This window comes from Phoenix dactylifera, chromosome 14, assembly GCF_051530095.1.
Source record: "Phoenix dactylifera cultivar Ajwa chromosome 14, Ajwa_hap1_PhDact_Kaust_v1.1, whole genome shotgun sequence".
Lineage (NCBI taxonomy): Eukaryota > Viridiplantae > Streptophyta > Magnoliopsida > Arecales > Arecaceae > Phoenix > Phoenix dactylifera.
Genome location: NC_143203.1, coordinates 20,086,605 through 20,107,199, shown reverse-complemented (window position 1 = coordinate 20,107,199; position 20,595 = coordinate 20,086,605). Strand labels below are relative to the sequence as shown.

The window sequence follows — 20,595 nt, the reverse complement described above, 5'->3', positions numbered from 1 at the left end:
TTTCACCCATAAAAGTTACTAATATTTAAAGTTTTCAAGTCTTTAGTAATTCCAGTAGCCCATTAATTTATGTTATTATCCTACATACTATGGGACATCAAGTAGAGCCTCATATGCTTGAATTGTTCTTGAGAGACATAAGTCTTTCTCTGCGAAAGAAAATTCAGGAAGTCTGAAATTTGATTATGCTGCCATTAGTTGGAGATCAAATTTTGTCCTGCATTTCACTTCTCATAAATAAACCAAATGTTAATATGAGGCATGAGACTAATAGGATAAGTGCTACTTAAAGTTATGCAATAACTCAAACGAAACATGGATTAAAATCAAATGTCACAGAGAATGTCGATTTCATTTTCATTGTGAAAACAAAGGATACTGAAGTGACAACTTCTGCAATCAAAGGTCATTTAGATCGATGATGTAATCTCGTGTGCAGTTGCAACCTAAGGAATTATGTGATTTGTACAGAAGTTAGGTATGTTGCATGGCTTCATATATTGGTCACCAGAAGTCTAACTGCATACTATGTAAGCATGGCACAGATGATAAATGTTAGGGTTGATATGTGTTACTAATAAGGATTTAGTGCTGCTGATAGAGGGTGTGCCAGATAGTGGATGGCACAGCACATGGCACTTGCCATGCTGACGCACCAGCCGACTTGCGCTGAAACACGGATATTAAAAATTACTTAAAAAATTAAAACATTTTAAATTAAAAATTATAAGAAAAGGATTTAATGGATGCCATGCCAACCATTGGCAGTAGCAATAAAACAAGGAAGTTTATTATCTTTCTTTCTTTTTTTTGAAAGAACAAGGAAGTTTATTATCAGAAGTGAATAAGCTAGAGCAAGCTAATAATTGACCAAACAAATTAGGCTTCCACAAATTGCGAGACTCCCTGGCTATTAGAACTATGACAGTCTATGGTACTAATCCCTCCTTATATTTAGGCCCAATTGTTTTTATCCTTTGTAGGTGTTTGGTTTCCTCAACAGCCATATGTTCAACAGCTACAAAATTAGTACTAAATGTTGTTTGATCATTGGATTTGTATATTAGAGCAATAGAGTTTTATGTTATGGATATTTGGTCTCACATTCATATCTACATGTATTCTTCAAGCCTTCAATAAAGAGAGTTGGATCATGGCTTTTATTAATAGCAAGAATAATTTAGCATTTTTTGTATAGGATTGTGCTCTATACTTAGGACCAGGATACACGAGTCACGGCATTTGCATGCTGAATCCCTACAAGAATCCAAGATGGCTTTATTACCCTTCCCGGAGCATTGGATCATATCTGAATGGTCAGGAGGATGTTGATACGCTATGATCCTATCCTTGGTTCAAGGACCAATGACTCGAGACATGAGAAATCGCGAGCTTAGGAAAGCACCACCACCTTTCCTTCTAGACGTCCAACGTGGCAAACCTCCGGCTGGATAAGATCACCACCAAGCGTGTATCCGAATCGCATCGGTAAACTTACCTCTCTTTGCTTTCGACCCGGCTCGGTTACAAGGTATGAGACACCGGCCAGATAAATCGAGTGTGGGCTTGAGACAGGGGACCAAGATTCTTAGATTCAAGGAGGACGAAAGTTTTATCATAATTTGCATTTAAGATTTCAATTATATGTTATGTAAGTGTAAGGACCGGTGAAGATAGAGATGTATTATGGATAGGCTCGGCCATAAGAATATGAATATAGATGAATGATTGGAGGACGGAGCGGCCGATGCAAAATTAAGGAGGTAATGAGAGAGAAATAACCATGCTGTAGAGCTTTTTAAATTTCTTGGTATCTTATCAAGATATCATTGTATCTAGTGCCGCTACAATCCAAGATCAGTGGAGATCAACTGATTTTCAAGGTGAAGTTAAGGTTGGTTGTGATCCCAATGAAAGGCTTGGAGCTGACAAATGATGGAGATATGGTCGATCATATTTTCAGGATGCAAGCTGACCTAAAACAAAGTCTACTTACTGGTGGTTTTCCGACAGAGAACCCTTCAACACTCAAATTAGTCGAATTCTAGAAAAACATTGGAAGAGAGAGAAAACTTTTGGAATGAATAGGGATGAAAGAATGACTTACCTGAGGGTCCCCAAGTTCTCCCTATATAAATGATGGGGTCGATGTTCGTTACTGAAATTGACGGAATGTGCAATAACTGCATGTTAGCAGCTTGTTGTACAATAACTGCACAACAACAACTTAACTGTCGTTGAGATTGTGGGTGCGTAACTGATGACCATTAATCACCTTCCAACTGTCATCTTGTGCTTCTTTTCTGCTTGCTTCGGCTAGCACCAAGGTGAAGCACCTTAGAATATATCAAGATTAGGTACTTCAGTCGCAAAGTCAGGCTGACAAATATTTTTTACATCAGTACCTAAAAGCAACCATGGACCTCATGCCACCTAGATAAATATTTCTTAGATATTTAGAGGATACAGTTTAAGATAATAGAGCATACGAGGGCACAAATCTCTTATTTGTTTCGCTCATTTGTCATAATTATCCATTTAATTATGGGCATGCTAGGCTCATGACGTGTGAAGAAAAGTTGATGGATGGATTGTGCTAACTTGTAAAATGGTTATTCTTTAGAATATTACAATAACTTTTTAATTTTGATAGTGATACAATCCTCATCACGGTTCTAAATCCCAATAGGATAGGTGGTGTCCAAGATGTACCATCCCATTTTTGTGAGAAATTTTGAAGTAGACTAGAGTGGGACTTGGAAACCCATCTACGTGGTGAAGAAGAGAAGAGAATAAAAAAAAGAAAAAGAAAAGAATGAAGTAAAGGGAAAAAAGAAACAAACAAAAAAAAAAAATAAAGAAAACAAGAATGATAAAAAATAGAGGCTATTTACCGGAATGCTCGAGCATGACAACCACGCAACAGGCTGAGAGCATGAAAAATCTCGTTTCATGAAGAAACTAGAGCTTCCCCATTCCACTGGATTTTAAATCTAGATCCTTTTTTCCCCTTCTACATCAAGTCACGGGATATCCTTATGGCTCTAAAGCATATACATAACAAGTCAAACAAATTAAATTTAGACAATACTAACTCATATTCTTCATTTCATGCTTTATGTTATTACATCATGTAAAAACTTATAATCAACTACTGTTTTCTTAAAGCCCATTTGGTTGGAGGGTAATCTGTCTCGGAAAAATATATCCTCTGTTAGATTACCATATTTGCTATAAAAAGTTGATGAGATAGATGGTTAAATAAATGTAGATCCTATATCTATTTTTTTATAAGAAAAGGTAAAATAAATACTACTAGGGGGTGATATTTGTTTTCCTCCGCTGGATGACCAAGTGGAGATAATCTTTACTTGATGAAATGCCCCAAGCTATGGTTATGCAATATGTTGCGGGCATGATTCGCAATAACAAAGTTTGTGAATTATGATTATGAATTATGATTAGCTATGGTGGAGTGTATTCCTCTTTTTTATTGGTTACATATCTAATCATGTTTCAAATATTTAGTAAGACCGTACATAGCACAAGTAGTCAGATATTGTGCTAATTGACCGATTAAATATTTCTCAAGCATGTAGCATTAGCATTTATATTGTATATCTTAATTAATTTATTTATTTTAATAAATAATTGTTTGCTATTTCATTCATGAGCAAATTGAAACTAGCTAGTAGTGTGCTTTTGTATGAACCAATTGTTCATCAAACTATGTTGCAATCATAGATTTTTTTTTTTTTTACAAAATGGAAACTCGGCAACATTTTTTTCTTTCAATTAATTTTCTCATTGAGCCACGATGGTATGGATATTTTTTGGCCAATCCTATCACAAATTACCGTCCAGAAATAAAATATGGAGCAGTGTAGAGTCCATGCTACATATAATTTTAAGTTGGAAAGGGTCCATATTAAATCTAGACAATTCAATAAGTTGGGTGGAAAGGGCCCAAATATGTTGAGGTGTACATACTTATACAAGCCATGCACATTTCTTTTTATGCCGTTTAATATTTCGACAGTGAGGAAAGAAGAAAATTATATTCCTTATGTTGCAAACTGAAGAAAATAGCTATATTTTTTTTAAAAATTTGGCCATGCTCTCATATAGAAGATCAATATCACGGGCAGCTCAATGCATTTGGGGGCCTAAGGTGAACTCACTAAAGGGGGCTTTTTTTAAAAAAAATGATTAAAATTTTTTAATAAGTGTAAAATATTTTTTAAAAAATATTTAAAACTAATTCGTCTAGCTTTTTGAGATGCAAAATTACTAATCAAACTTTTATACTCAAGATTCATTAAAATACTATTTTCAATCGATAATATCGCTAATTCATTTAATCTTTCTTGTGACATAGTTGACCGCAAATATGATTGTGTCAACTTTAATTTTGAAAAACTTCTTTCAGCAGTAGCAACTGTTACAAGTTTCGTTAACAATATCCTGTAAGAAATACATACATTTGGAAAAAAATATTTTTTTATAAAACTTAAAGTATCAATAGGGGTACTAGTTTTTGTTTGTAAAACTTCTTTTAAAACTTTTAACTCTGAAAACAGATCAAGACAATCAATATCAAAATATTTATTATGCTTTACAAAGTTTTTAAGATTAAGACAACACTTTTCAAATTCTCTTCATTCAAAGATTTTAACTTTCTAAAATTAAATAAAAAACCAAAAACATCTTCATATATGGTGAATTGTTCAAACCTATTTTGAATTGAAGAAATAGCTTAATCTACTATATATAAAAAGTAATCAATTGTCATAGATTCTTTAGTTGATTTTGTTGTCTCATCATCACTATATTCATCAAATTATTTTTTTCTATGAATCACATGTTTTTCACGAAATGTAGGTTCTATTTTCATTTTATTTGCAATTTTTTTAGATGAAATCAAAGCAGACATGAATCCATTTTCTCTATAACTTTTCAAATAAGAAAGAAGATCTTTTAATTGATTTATAACAACATCAATATGAATGTCTCCAGATTGTAAATTCTTACTAACTGAGTTAATAGCAAACAATATATCATACTAAATATTCATGCCCCTCATATGTAGTTAAGCATGTGGCTTCACTCTTTATTTTAGGATATTCATTTCTAAATCAATCCACTTTTTTTTTTGGTATATCGGCAACCCACACTAGTCTCGCGAGCATTGCCATCTGAGTCAAGGGACAAAATACTCCACAGAGCTGGAGGAATAGATACAAAGCGGGTTCAGAAAATCTCTCTAGAATGGTGAAAAGCAAAAGAGACGACCCAATCAGCAGCTCGATTCACCTTTTGGAACACATGCACAACCTGGAAGGCATCACACTCCCTCAGTAGCCTCCGAATGTCATCTAGAAGTGGGTGATCGGACACCCCCAGCCTCTCTTGTAGAATCCGCTTAATCACCTCCACTAAGTCACCCTTCAGGATGATGCGCTTCTCCTGTAGAATCCACTCAATTCACTTATTCATGCTAGTAATATGTTTCATGACTTTTGAGTTTAATACCTAGGTTTTTTCAATCCCTAATTCTTTCATTGACCAAGTGACTCCTGCTAGGCTTTGAATCAAATAATTTACAACAAAAACAATATACTCTATCCAAATTCTTCGAATACACTAACCATCTTCTATCATATTTTTCACTATTAGGTAACTTACGAATGTAATGTTTCGTAGAGAAGTGTCTATTATTTTCATGCCTAGAAAAATGAAGATCATAATCTTTAATTGGATCTCTTTCTACTAATAGATCTCTCAACTTTGTATCAATCTATTTTCATTGACCATGATCATATATTTTTGTAGAAACAGAACTAGTTTTACTAAGCTCTATGCTATCTTTGTTTATTCTATCTTCATCTAATTCCTCATTGTGTTCTTCACTAGAGATTGTTTTAGTAGATGTTTGAATAGTACTATGAATCTGGTTGTCAATCTCATTTTGTTTCGTTCTTTTTATGTCATCTTCTAACTCTATTTTGGGTGCTTGCTCTATTGTTAATTCCTGAGTTGAACTTGATGTGGTATTTTGTTTATTTGTGACAACAAATCTATTTAGAACTTCTTTCTAAGATTGAATGAGTCTTTCAATTTGTCTTTTTTTTTTTTTTTTTTATTGACAGTTGCGCAACCCTTTCATAGAAGAGAGAAAAGAGTGATTTTTTTTTCTTCCTTTAAGCTTCCACAATTGCAAGACACTTTCACAGGAGGAGAAAAGAGTGTTTTTTTCCCTTGCTCCTACCGATACTTCCCAAGAGGGGAGAGAAGATGTTTCTTTTTCTCATAAAATCTATCTTTTATGGCATGAAATTTCTTTGTAAGATGGTTTCTATAAAACAATTCATATTTATTTATAATATTTCTATTTTATGTTACCGTTTAATTTAAAATCCTATCGTAATCAGGCCTCTTAATGGATAAAATTTGGTAGTCTTTTTAGGAGCAGTATCTTGCTCCCAACCGTTATTTCTAACTTCTTTTTGATTTAAACGTATTCCTTAGTATTGAAATTCCATAAACGTTAAAAGATTAGTTGAATCCTAATAAATTGGCGTGAAAAAAAGAGAATCTAATCCGTTAATTAGGATGACTGTGCCACTTTCCATTGCCCAAATATAATAAAAATTATCCGCTCCTGCAATTATTTTTTTGAATAAATAATTTTTAAAAATTACTAGATTATTCCGTCAGCCAAACAAGCCCTAAGACGGCAGGCACCTATCTCGAAAGGGCTCACCTTGGAATGAGCTCCCGGGTTCATATCGTGGATATGGTTATGGATCAACGTACATTCCGAGCCCATTCCGTGCCGTTTTGAGCAACGGAAATTCGGCTACGCGACGGACGACTCTCGTTGTGTGTCAGATCCGCTCACCTCCCCATCCCGCCACGCACCTACCTCGGTCCCACCTTAATTAATACCTCTTTTTTTTGGGTACATAATTAATACCTTTATAAATACCCCACACCCGAATACGGCTGAGGCATCGCGAGAACGGAGATGGGGGTGGCGAAGGGGAGAACGGAGATGGAGGTCGGGGCGGACGGAGTCGCCGTCATCACCATCATCAACCCTCCCGTCAATTCCCTGTCGGTCGACGGTATTGCCCTCATCATTTTTCTCTGTCTTGAAGAATTTTATCTTCATTTAAATTCGTTTTCTTAGGCGCTTATTTCGGACTCGATCGAAGAAAATCTATGCTTTTGATGACAAAAAAGCAATTTTTATGTTTTCCTTTTTGTTTTTTATTTTTTTTTACATCAACCTATTTGAGAATTAGTTCTTGATTATAGACAACGAATTGTTTCTCTCGGATTTTAAGCATTCAAGAGGTTTTTGATACGCATAGTTAGATCTGTCCATTGATTTTATGCTATTTACACTGGAAACTCAAAAACCTGTTGCACTTTCTTGAAATAAACCGTTATCCATCATTTTCTTTTTAAAAGCAAGTCTTTCTTTACACTATGTAACTATCATGGGCTGTTCATAAACGTTGGCCCTTGGTAAATCTTGAGGAATCTTATTAAATCAATCGACTGTAAATCAAAAGCCACGTCTTCATATTATCTGGGCGCTTATTGCCCACTTGACCAAAGAAAATCTCTTCGTTTAGGGGAAGTCTGTTGGTGAGATCTTTTTGCCATTTTATGCAGCTTAATTTGATCTAAGACCTTGTATTTTGGTGTTTTCTTTTCATTTTTTTAATAAAAAGTCAGTTTTTATGCTTTCTCTGTTTTTAATGCTTTGTCAAAATTAACCTACTTCATGATTATTGTTTTGATCATAATAGCGAATTGTATTTTTCACACTTTACTTGTTCGAAAGTGCTGAACTGCAAAGTTAAATTCTGTTGCTTGTATTTTATTTTATACCCCGGAGATTGAAAGTTTTGCTGCACTTTCCGGAAGTAAATCGTAATTAACCATTCTTTTTATGAAAAAATCATCATGGGTTGTTCGCCCAAGGAATCTTCTTAGAGTGAAACCGTTGCAAAACAAACTCCAAAACTCTTCACGCACTGCTTATTAAATGTGCTCTGGATTGGACCTTGCAGGGAATTGGTTAAACATCCCCTAATTTGGATGACGGTTAGCTAAATAATCTTCTAATTTAATGACTAGTATATGTTGGAGGTGGCTTTGTGGCATTCATGATATCCCTCTGGTGCCCTTGTGCCTTAGATCCCAAAAGTTCAATTCTCAAACCTAAACCGGTAATGCAGCCACATATGATATTTCATATATGTGCCATGAAATATTTATTGATAGCTAAGTGGGTCTAAGAGATTAGCAATCCCATCTCTTTGTTTTGTTGATGCTTCATAGTTACCTTGTGTTCCGATGTGAGATGAAAGGACAAGCAAATTACATGTTTATTCATCTAAAATAGGTGAGTGAGAAGAAAAGCTGTTTCAAGTTGTTAACCATTTTGTCTTCTGCTCCTTTGGAAAGAAGATAAAATTATTTATAACATACAATCCATGCTTATTATATTCCTCAGACTACTGATGTCCTTCAGCAACTCTTGATTATTTTCTCAAAAGTTATGTTTTTTGTTTTTATATTCTATATCTGCTTAACGAAGCAACAATTTTTTTTTCCAATTTTGACTTCTGCGGTCATAATTATGCTGATCTGAAAATAAATTACAAATAATTCTGTTCTGTTTTTTGTTTGCTCCCAATGGTACCTATTAGATATTCATAGTCTCCTTTGTCTTGATCTCTTACCATGCTTGAGCTCTTGCTTTCGAGTAAAATATCATGAATGTAAATAATTCCTCATCAAATTTTTGCTTGGGGATTGCTTTATTCGAAATTTTAACTTGAGGCAATCGTTTTGTTATTGTCCAGATTGGAAATATGGACTTTGCGATGACCAGGATGTAATTGTTTACTTGTTTATAATGTCATAGGGTGTACATGTGGTAGAGAATTGGGAACAGTTTCTGTGTTCCCTAGACGAAGCATTTTCACGTCAGCTTTAAAATATACTGGGTTGGTTGTACAAAGAATAGAAGTCAGTCTTCTATCTGTCAGCGGCTTGGTAAATCCTTCTATGGACGAGCATGATTGATCTTTGCGAGAACCGATGCACTTTTATGGACGAGCCTTAATCCTTCTATAGCAAGATAGGATCAGAATGGGGTTTCTTATGCCTCTGTCATGGAAGGCCCCAGGGTGGGCTTATTTTCTAAGCTGATGCTTTTTCTCGACTATTTTGTCCACCTTATATCAGCTTGGTATAAGGTTGGACCTTTAACCCTTTAATTTTTGGCCTGGCACTATTCACAATCACTATGTCAAGAGCCATAACGAAAGTTGTGTAATTTGTTCCAGTATCTTCAGGGGAAGGTTAGGTCAATGTCATATCTCCAATATATGGATTGGACTGGCCATTTAAGCATGGCTTATATCAATCCAACACCTCTTAGCTTGAATTCTGTGGAAAGGAAAAAAAGATCTTTATGGGGTTTTTATTCTTTCTTAGACCAACAGGCCCACATGCTGGGATTTAGGCTAAGACTTGGACAAACTCTTAGAAGGTGTGCGCTGGGTGGGCCAACAGGTCCGATTCCTACAGGAATATCATTGATGCTACATGTTAGATAATTAACTTCTTGCACTGGGTGAGTAGAAATACCTTATTAATGCATTCATCATTGTTACAGATTATGTGAATCTAGTCCTTAAGGTGTTAGTTTGCTATTTTTCCAAATGCTCAATATCCATGCAAAAGGACCTATTGACCTTTTCTTGATTAAACCTCTATGGTAGACCAGTTTACTCAACTTGATCCATGTATAAAGCATGCTTACAAGAATGGGTTTATGCATTGGTGCATATTGGTCCATCCTGGTGATACAATACTATACCAGTCTGGTACCAATATTGACACATCCCTCAGTACGGTATAGTACCAAGACACAGTATGACACCTTAGTTGTACTATACCAGCACCACCATGCATACCGTGTTTTGGTATGATACTCTATTGTGCTACTCCAACCTATCTTGGTAGGGGAGTATGATTATCGTACCTATACTACAAACCTTAGACAAAAGGCTATATTTTATTGGAAAAAGTTGTCTTGTGGCTCCTACTTATCATGCTTGTGCTATAGTATCCTTAAGAGTTTTCTCTTTTTTGTAGACTGCCGCTCATCTGTACTATGTATCTGCTCTATTACTTATGTGCATATTTTCTCTTACATGAAACAATAACCTTATTCCATCCATTTTGCTTGACCTGAGGCTGACAATGGTCAGATCACTAAATAAGAGACTTACTCTTATTTCATGAGTTTATTATAGTTAGCACAATTTATATTACAATATTGATCTCTTATATTTTGGTGTATATTCATTTGTTTGTCATATTTCCTGTCCTTATTTTCAGTGTTATTCAGCTTAAAAGATAGTTATGAGCAAGCTCTAAACAGAGATGATGTGAAAGCTATTGTGATTACAGGTAATGTGAGTAGTTAAGCATAATTGGTTTTTCAATATTGACAAGTTCTGATTTGTTTAGAAGTACCATCCTTCTTACAACTTGGATTATTGAGTAGGAGTTGGAGGGAAATTTTCAGGAGGTTTTGACATCACTGCCTTTGGTGGTATTCAAGGGGGACAGAGTATGTCTAATCTTTGTTGCACCTTCACACTTCCTTAAATTATTTGTGCGTCTATTTATGTCCAGTTTTTTTATTGCTATAGGGGATCAACCAAAAGCTGGCTATGTTTCAATAGACATTATAACTGACACCTTAGAAGGTATTTGTTGGAGATTTTTGCCATCCATCCTCATATAAAATTTTCTGATTGTTATAAACAAGATTTATGTTGGGAACCTCAATTTCTTGTCTGTGTCAGGTGCAAGAAAGCCATCAGTGGCTGCTATAGATGGCCTAGCACTTGGTGGTGGACTGGAGGTTGCAATGGTATGTGTTACAATTCAGTTGTAACATTACTTTTGCTAGCCTGTATGTCTAGAAATCAGGTATAACATTTGAATTCTCTGTTGTCACTAGGCATGCCATGGGCGCATTTCTACTTCTACTGCTCAACTAGGTCTGCCGGAACTTCAACTTGGAATTATTCCTGGATTTGGAGGTATTATTATGAGCATGCTTTTAAAAAATTGAACTGCAGGAGCTTGGCTTTTCTTGCAGAATTGTTGGATTATTAAAAACCTGAAGGGCAGTAGATGCAAATTTTAGATATCATTATGGGTAGTTTCTGGGTGCTTGGAAAGCTTGGTCATACTAATATGTAGGTTAACTTTTTCGAATGCCTTTTTCATATTTGCTAATTCAAATATTTTTTAGATGTCCATGCCCTTATAATGTTCCATCAATAGATCATCTTAAATGAATGGACCCTGATAGTCTTTTTCCCTTGAGTTCTATGATTGAATGTTGAAATGTGAGAAAGATAACATAAAATTGTTCAATTTGTATTCTCCGTATAGCATACAATGCAAGTAAAATATGTTGCTGAGAACTAATGCTTAACGTTCTTTTTGTTTGGAAAATGTATGTTGTTGACATTTACCATAATAACCTCAAGTTGAGTTTCTTACTACAAGTCAGGATCCTCAGATCCTTACAGGATTCGCAGGACTCTGGCAGGAGCCACTACATTATTCAGCTCAACAGGCACAAACTTATCTTCTCGACCAATTAAGTAGACCTTAGTGTTCCATATTTCCTGGAAAAATTCTCTCCATAATTCCCAGTTTCTGATACTTCGACTATTCTTATCTTATAATAAGACACGAATGTAAATTTTTATCTGTTTTCTGCAACCATATGCCATCTTGTTGTCCTGCTTCTTCCTAGACACTTCATGCTAGAAAATGTCATAAGTAATCTAGCAAAGTTCTTGTATAGTTTGCTAGTTTCTTTGTTGTTGTGCTGGGTTTTCTAGGGATTCCTATGCATTTGCTATAGTATCCCATCTATTTTAACCATGGTTCACCGTACCGACCCATACTACTTGGTTTCGAGCAATCATATCGTACTTGAAAGGTGTTGGTACGATATTAAGGTTTGATACAGTGCAGAGTTCGAAGCATCCTTTATTGGGTGGAACCGACCGGTTCTACCTGGCTTCTTGTTATATCAACCATAATTGGGTGTGAGAAAAGGGTCTCTATCCTATGTTGACATAGGAACATATATATTGAACCGGACATATTGTATCATATGGTACTGTACCGGTACACTACAATATGATACAATATGTCTGGTTCGGTATAATATATCTCTGTACTAGTACGGTACCGGTACAGTACCTAGTATTAGTGCAACAAACTTTAATTTTAACATAACACTTTTTTAGCATTCAGACTTTTTTGACGATCCTTTTCACTTCCTCATTATATATTGTTGTGCATCCATTTTTCTTGCTCGAAACTAACTAAAGCACTCTATCATTCTATAAGTTTGTATCCATCAATAAATCATATATTTCATTTTACTATAATTAAAAAAAAATTATTGTGTTAATAAAAGGAATTAATGAAAATAATTTTCACTTTTCTGGTTCTTTTACTCCAAAACATGTATGTAGGGAGAGAATTGAGAAGAGTAGATTTATCATAAAGGTAATTGTGTCTATTAATTTTTGGTAATAGAAATCATACTTTTATTTGTTTTATCGGCTCTGTTTTGGCACCTTTTCTTAAATTATGATGTTATTCTAGATATTAATTCCTAATCATTTATTTATATAAGGATAAAATATGTATTTTATTTTTTACTAGTGATCAAGTTACGGTGGTGATAAACATTACTTGAAAGAATCAACAATGCCACTTGCTTGGAGATCCACCACTGCTCTCTCCTACCCTCTCTCTTGCTACCATTTCCTCTCCTACAAGGTTTTTAAATCTTGATTTATAAGTTTTCTTGGTGAATGGCCGGGACCGAGATAAATCGATCAAGAACTTTGTTTAAGCATTGATTTTCAAGATTTATTAGTCAAGAAAGTCTATGTAAGAAAGTAAAAAAATGATTGCAAAATATTGGATGATGTGAATATAGTATCTACCGATACGAATATTGTATCGGCGGATATTTTGGATTTTATCAATTTGTATCAGTTGTGATAATAGGGCCAAGATTTTTATATATATTGTATTTGGGGTTGCTTGATACTGATACAAACTGTGTTCTTGGTCGAGACGAAAACCTTGCTTTTGTCCCTCCGCTACGTTACCTGCAATAGCTGCCAGCCACCAACACCACTGTGGTGCCTCTCCCTCCCCTTTATCACCCCTATCATCCTCCTCTGCCTCCCGAACTAGCGCTGACTCCACCCTCGGCAGGCTTGGCAGCATCGTTGGCATTGATCATGCCATCATGGTTCTCCCCCCTTGCTCAGCTTGTCTCCCTCGCCCCTGCCTTTGCCACCCTCTTCTCCTACTGCATCATCTTTGAATCCTTTCATCATGATTACCTCCTCCAGCCTACATCATCTACGCCCTTCTTCCCAACCCCAAATACCCCTGCTGCTACTCTATTGCCCTTTTCTGTCAGTCCAAGTCAGATACTTGTCTGACACATCTGATGGTCTGTCAATGGCAACAATGGGATAGTGGTAGGTGAGAGAGATGGTAAGTAGCAGTCAAAGGAAAATCATTGTGTAGAGAGCAAGATCTCAAGAAAAATTTGGTTGGAATAAAGAAGCTAAAATACCACTTGAATTCAAATAAATCACGACTTAATCAATGTGCTTAATGATACCTTAGGTGATAGGGGAGGTACGATCATACCAATTGGTCTCAAAAGGAGATCTGAGTCATTTATTTCATGAATATGGATGGCTGAAAAAATCAGGCCTGTTTAGGTAATCTTGTAGTTGCTATTAGAACTGGTCAACTGGATCACTTCTTTGTGTTACATTTAAACAAAAAGAAGAAGAAGAAAGGTGTTAAGATATATGACAAGTTGGGAGAGATGGTGAGGAGAGAAAGAAGATGAACAGAGATGAGAAGGATGTTGTATGGACTAAACTGATCCATGCAGTATTTATTTTTATTAAAAAGTGGGATTGCCACTACTTAGGGGCAAAAGACACTAATTCCCTTAATAAGTGTCCAAGTCCAATAATATAAATTTGGGCTTATATAGGCTCCAATGAAGGCCTAATAACAAGAGAATAAAAGGAGAAAAAAGCCCAATAAGCATAAACACAATATATTATTAAGAAAATATACGGAAAGCCTCCTTGTTGATCAACACCCCCACTTTCAAGCTGGAGCATGAATATCAGTCATGCATAAGCTTGATAATAATGCTCTTCAACTGTTCTCGTCGGAGAGCGTTGGTTAACACATCTGCAAGTTGAGAATTAGATCGAACATGTTGCAAATGCAACAACTCTATACATTGCTTCTGCACTTGACCTGACTACTATAAATTGTTCGTGCTTTTCCAAGTAACCAAGTTCTTCCACACAAATGTACGATATCCAGATGTAGACATTTTATCACAAGGATATTCTGCTGAATCAGCATGTATATTCCACCAAAAATTTAAAGAGTAATCTTTCAGGCATAATACACTTATGAAATAGATGTCTTTCATCTTCAATTTAATTAGTTTAGTGGTTGTTGCTTTTGCCATTTATCTTGCCATCTAATTTTATTTTTTCTTCAGGAACACAACGACTTCCACGCCTTGTTGGACTTACAAAATCTCTTGAAATGATTCTGGTAAAGTATTTTCTTTGTATCTGCAGATGCTTTTTTGTTTGTAGTAGCTCAATAATCATGAATATGCAAGCCAATCTTTTCAAGCAGCATCTTTATATATTCATCACTTAACAGATGTCAAAACCAATTAAAGGAGAGGAAGCTCATGCATTTGGTCTAGTTGATGCCATAGTTTCACCTGAGGAGTTGGTGAGGACAGCCCGCTGTTGGGCTCTGGATATTGTTGAATTCAGAAGACCATGGATCAGGAGCCTTTACAGAACTGATAAGTTAGAGCCTCTTGGAGAGGCTAGGGAGATACTAAAGTTTGCAAGAGCTCAAACTCAAAAACGAGCTCCCAATCTCCAGCACCCATTGGTTTGTCTTGATGTAATTGAAGAGGGTATAGTATCAGGACCTCGTGCTGGACTTTGGAAGGTAAGTGCTAGTATGCTATTATTCTAAAAATCTCTCAGCTTTAACTTAGTTAATGTACTTACTTCGAAGTCTCCAAGCTATGACAAGCCAAGCTCTTATGATCTGAAACTTCTTCCTTTTTTGCAGGAAGCGAAGGCTTTCCAGACACTTCTTTTCTCTGACACATGCAAGAGCTTGGTTCATGTCTTTTTTGCACAACGTGCAACCTCAAAGGTAGTTCTAGGGTTGCTATCTTCCTTTACTTTGCATTAGTTGCATTCTTGCTTTTGAACGGGTCATGCTTCCTTGAAAGTTGCATAGGATGCTGATGTACCTACATAATCATCAACATGTCCCTGAAAATAATATGAATTACTACTGGAGACAAGCTTTTGGGACAAGTATATTGAAGAGGATGTTAGAAGCCTGGGGAAGCTCTTTTTTTTTTTTCTTTTCTTTTGCCAAATTTTAATCTTTTCAGCATCAGGAAATGATTCATCGAGATGTCCTAGTATCAGATGCACGTATCACACTAAGAGGGATTACAGGAGGAACTTGTGAACACCTTGAAAATGACCAAAACCCTCTCAGCTTTTCTTTGTGCAGATAAAGGGCATTTCAGTCAATTTCACATGCTCTGAGTATGTCATTATTGACTCGGCCTTCCAGGTGTTGGGAATTTAACACCTACAATTGAATGACCTATCTAACCTTTTTAAATTTGAGTTACCCATGACGATGACCAGAAGGCATCTGCATGCATCCATGTGTATGTATGTATGAACAAATGAATCTCTCTAATATTCCCAATAAGCACTATTTCCAGAATTCGTAATGGCATGAATAACCTAGAGACATAGCCTTTTTCAGGTCAAACCGATTTGTAACGTATTATTCCTTCTTACTTGGTCACTCTAATTTCTTCAACAGTTTCGGGTATTATAAGGCAACAGCCTAGAATGTTGACTAGGAACTCAAGTGCTTGAAAGGATTGAGGAATTAGTGAAAGACCCTATCTGAACTTCAAGCCTGTTTTCAGTAATTCATGATGAAGGGCATTCTGTTCTCAGAGGATCAGGTTGGGTTATTTGGTTGTGCACCTTGAATTCTTTCATTGGAGCTCTGATGTCAATATACTGGTTAAAGAGCAAGTGGGATGCTTGGCCTTGCTGGCAGGAAGCAAGTACTCTTACATAATTTGTATGCCACAGCCCATAAAATTATGACCTCAAAAGCACCTAATGATTAATAATTTATCGGCTTTTGAATACACCATTAATAAATCTAAGCTGAGACTTTCAGCACAGACATTTTGATGAGCTATTGTCAATTTTGCTGGGTTAGTTATATCAATCATGGAATTAGAAAGCATGTTCTACAGTGTATATATGGATGTTGAATACCTATAGTCATATATTAAATGAACAAAAATTGCATGATTCTGTTGCTGGGTATGTTTGGGAGGTCCTCAGTTGTTTCATGTTATTTTCTGATACATAGCTGTGCAGTTTTTTGGGAAAAAGAAAGACTGAAAAATCTCATATGATGATATGACATCACAAATTCTGGTGACAGGTACCTGGTGTCACTGATTTGGGTTTGGTTCCCAGAAAAATAACTAAAGTTGCTATTCTTGGAGGAGGTCTAATGGGTTCTGGAATTGCAACTGCACTAATCCTGAGCAATTATCCTGTAATACTAAAAGAAGTCAATGAGAAATTCTTAAAATCAGGGATTGACAGAGTCAAAGGTACATGCGTATTAATTTATGGTACTCTTCTGGGCATTGAGGGCCCTTTTCAGAAATTCTGTTTTAGAAATTTCAAATGCTTATATTGCTGCAACTTTTCAGCCAATTTGCAGAGTCGTGTCAATAAAGGAAAAATGTCTCACGAGAAGTGTGAGAGGACCCTCTCGCTTCTTACTGGTGTTCTTGATTACCAACTCTTTAAAGATGTGGATATGGTCATTGAGGCAAGACAAAGCACCACACTCTTTTTCTTCCCTCTTTTTTATCTTTTTGTTATAAGTATTTTTTTTTGCCTTATTTAATCTTGCCATTGAAAATTGTATCATGGCAGGCGGTCATTGAGAACGTGTCATTGAAGCAGCAAATATTTGCTGATCTAGAGAAATTTTGCTCGCCCCATTGCGTACTTGCTACTAACACTTCAACAATAGATCTCAATTTAATAGGAGAAAAAACCATGTCTCAGGATCGTATTGTTGGTGCACATTTCTTTAGGTAATTCGAGCTACATTTCTTTATAGTTTTTTGCTCGTTATTCTCTTACTGATGATGTTTCTTCTTCAGTCCTGCTCATATCATGCCACTCCTGGAAATAGTTCGGACTCGTAAAACATCTCCGCAAGTTATTGCGGACTTACTAGATGTTGGGAAGAAGATTCGCAAAACTCCAATTGTAGTTGGGAATTGTACTGGCTTTGCTGTCAACAGGATGTTCTTTCCTTACACTCAGTCAGCACTTTTTTTAGTTGATCGTGGTGTTGATGTCTATAAGATTGATCGTGCATGTACCAAATTTGGAATGCCAATGGGCCCTTTCAGGTATGCAGAAAATGATTTGACAAAACTATAATTTTATTTTACTATTCATCAGCAAAACTATTTGAACGGGATAACATCTCCAATATTGCTGTCGTGTAGTTTTTGGGTGGATATAGGAAGAATACTGCTTCTTGACTTTGCATTAGTGATGCTGGTCTTTTCTTTTGCCACACAGGCTTGCCGATCTGGTTGGTTTTGGGGTTGCAGTAGCTACTGGTATGCAATACCTTGAAAATTTCCCTGAAAGAGTCTATAAGTCAATGTTAATGTCGATAATGCTTGAGGATAAGAGATCAGGTATAAGACATTGCCTGATAGTGTTCATCCTGCAGTTACTTTCATTTCACTCACTCTATGATAAAATCTCCTGTCTTTGCTGTGGCATGTTAAGACCCTAATACGAATATCTGATGCTCATCCACCATTTATGTCATTCATGACAGGTGAAGCTACTCGAAAGGGATTCTATAAATATGAGAAGCGGAAGGCCAGTCCAGACCCTGAAATAAAGAAGTACATCGAGAAATCAAGGAGCATGGCTGGCATTACCCCTGATCTTGAGGTTCTCTTTCCACTCATTATTGACCAGAATGGAAGTTTCAGTTTTAGGCTAGTTTGTAAAAATGTTTGCATGCATGCTTCCTCACATTTGTTAGACTGGGTTGATAGCATATAATATATATCATGGGGTATACTGGATTGATGGCATGAGGTATTTTGGCCATTTAACTAGTGCAATGTTGATCGACCTTTTTGTTTTCTTGTACGGATATAATGCATTGGTTTAAACGTTACCAAAAGTTTGAAAAAGAAAAGCATTGACTTAATAACCAAAATAGACATGAACAAGCCAAAGAATGAGTTGTTTACTTCACTGCTATATTTTAAATTCTTCATACAACCTAACTCAACTTTTATAAATATTCCCGTCATAATCCATGTTTTGCCCACAAATCATCACTTTTCGAAGTTCATAGTGATGGGCTCACAACTTGCTAATGGTTCGTTGATGAAACCTGCATTAGCAGGTCAAGAGTGCATAATGAAGGGGTGCATGCATATTACATAGGAATTGCTACTAGTGATATAGTGCTGAAAGAGTCCTTGACAACTGATTTTTCTTTTTTGCATTCATTTTGATAATTGACAACATCAGAGTTTAATCAGTGGCTTTGCATGAGGTAGATTAATTCTATTTATGTTCAATTGTTGGGAATTTTGTATCTCCAAAAAGAGAAATATATGACAAAGCATTATAAATTTAGGAGAAAGCATTTAAAACATCTGTTTCATGTTTGTACTGTATGCAATTTTTCCCTTTTATAAGAAGTAGGTAATTTGCTCTCTTCTTTGCAGCAGCCAGAGATATCATATTTTGGGTTCCTGTCGGATTCCAGTATCTCTGATCTTATGTAATTCTAGTAAGATAGGCAGTGATGATCTGTCTTCCTGTAAAGAGATGATCAATGAAACCAGAACCATATATATGCTTGATTTTTTGGATGGCCTGCATCACAGTGGGCATGGCATAGTTATCGATGTGGTTTGGACCTGCCAGAAATAAATAACGACTGTGGTCCATGTAATTCTGGTTTTGTGGGATGAATATAACTGGATTATGATATTTGATGTCGCTAAACAGAAAGCCTAGAGCATAAAAGCTCCAGAATCTTTGCATATCTAATCAGATGTATCCTGGCGTCTTTTTCATCATAAATAATGATCAAAGGTGACGTGTATCAGATTTGCCACTTCATTGCTTATGTGCTTTGTGTGTTTGGCTGCAGCTAATGAAGTTAGCAGATAAGGATATTGTAGAAATGGTATTCCTTCCCGTTGTAAATGAGGCCTGCCGAGTCCTTGATGAGGGAATTGCTGTGAAAGCATCGGATCTTGATATTGCTTCCATCATGGGCATGGGCTTCCCCCCTTACAGGTTTATTTCTTTAGCTGGATGTTGATTAATAGGAGATAGTATTTTCAACCTAATATTTCTTCTAAACTTGTACTTCAAACCAGGGGTGGCATAATGTTTTGGGCAGACTCTCTTGGTGCAAATTACATCCACTCGAGATTGGATGCATGGTCAAATATGTATGGTGAACTTTTCAAGCCCTGTACATATCTGGCAGAAAGAGCTTCTAAAGGTCTATCTCTGGTGAGGAGACTGCTGCATTTACTTTGTGACTGGTCTTTGTTGTAGTAGCTTCTTATTCTCACCAAGCAATCATTGATTCTATATATCAAATTTATGCAGAGTGCCCAAGTAAATCAGGCAAAGGCTCGAATGTAGAGTGACCTTTCTGGCAAAATCTCTCTTTGAAGATGATGTAATAAAGGGGTGAATAATGACACAGGGATCGCATATTCCTAGAGCATTGTAAGGCCTTTATGTGGAACATCTCTCAAGTATTTTCCACAGTATTCATGCGTACGATAATTCTGTGGATTTCACCGTGTAGTATTAGCAACAGATTGCAGTTTAATTATTAAAGCAGAAACAAGTTAAATTGATGATGGTTATTTTGTATCATTTCTTATGTGCGCCCTATGTATCAGGAAGGTGTTTAGATTTTCATGCTACTAGAGATGTTTAGCAAGCAACAGGTTTACTTTATGAGCAATGTTCTAAACTGAGACCTTGCAGTTGTGCGTGTATGCTTACGAGGTAGTTCTAGAACTCTGGTAAAAGCTGAGGTTTGTCATGGCTGTTGAAAGAAATTGGTCCTTTTAATTATAAAACTGGGCAGCTTTTTCCCCACCTCAATACTGTCTGTTTAGTAACTAATCAAATGATTAATAGTTCATACTGCTGTACACTCTTAAGAACTCATCCATCTGGACGGGGATGTAAACAACAATTTCAATCTTGATCAAGTGTA

General features: G+C 36.0%; 1 protein-coding gene across 1 annotated transcript; it reads left to right on the top strand.

Annotated features, from left to right (window-relative positions):
- Positions 1–6,976: 6,976 nt before the first annotated feature.
- LOC103721688 (glyoxysomal fatty acid beta-oxidation multifunctional protein MFP-a) lies at positions 6,977–20,227 on the top strand. The gene is made up of 18 exons (XM_008811992.5): positions 6,977–7,127; positions 10,429–10,500; positions 10,598–10,663; positions 10,746–10,802; positions 10,902–10,969; positions 11,060–11,141; positions 14,693–14,748; positions 14,863–15,165; positions 15,292–15,378; positions 16,720–16,894; positions 16,997–17,118; positions 17,226–17,389; positions 17,459–17,713; positions 17,889–18,010; positions 18,157–18,275; positions 19,501–19,649; positions 19,733–19,871; positions 19,971–20,227. Exons 1-18 carry the CDS (start codon positions 7,028–7,030, stop codon positions 20,004–20,006), a joined length of 2,172 nt encoding a protein of 723 aa, XP_008810214.4. The 5' UTR covers positions 6,977–7,027; the 3' UTR covers positions 20,007–20,227.
- Positions 20,228–20,595: the final 368 nt, after the last annotated feature.

Coding starts and splice junctions, on each gene's coding strand:
- LOC103721688 (XM_008811992.5), top strand. CDS start 7,028: ATGGGGGTGGCGAAGGGGAGAACGGAGATGGAGGTCGGGGCGGACGGA. Junction 10,970..11,059: donor GTGGACTGGAGGTTGCAATG/GTATGTGTTACA, acceptor TGTTGTCACTAG/GCATGCCATGGGCGCATTTC. Junction 15,166..15,291: donor CTCGTGCTGGACTTTGGAAG/GTAAGTGCTAGT, acceptor CCTTTTTTGCAG/GAAGCGAAGGCTTTCCAGAC.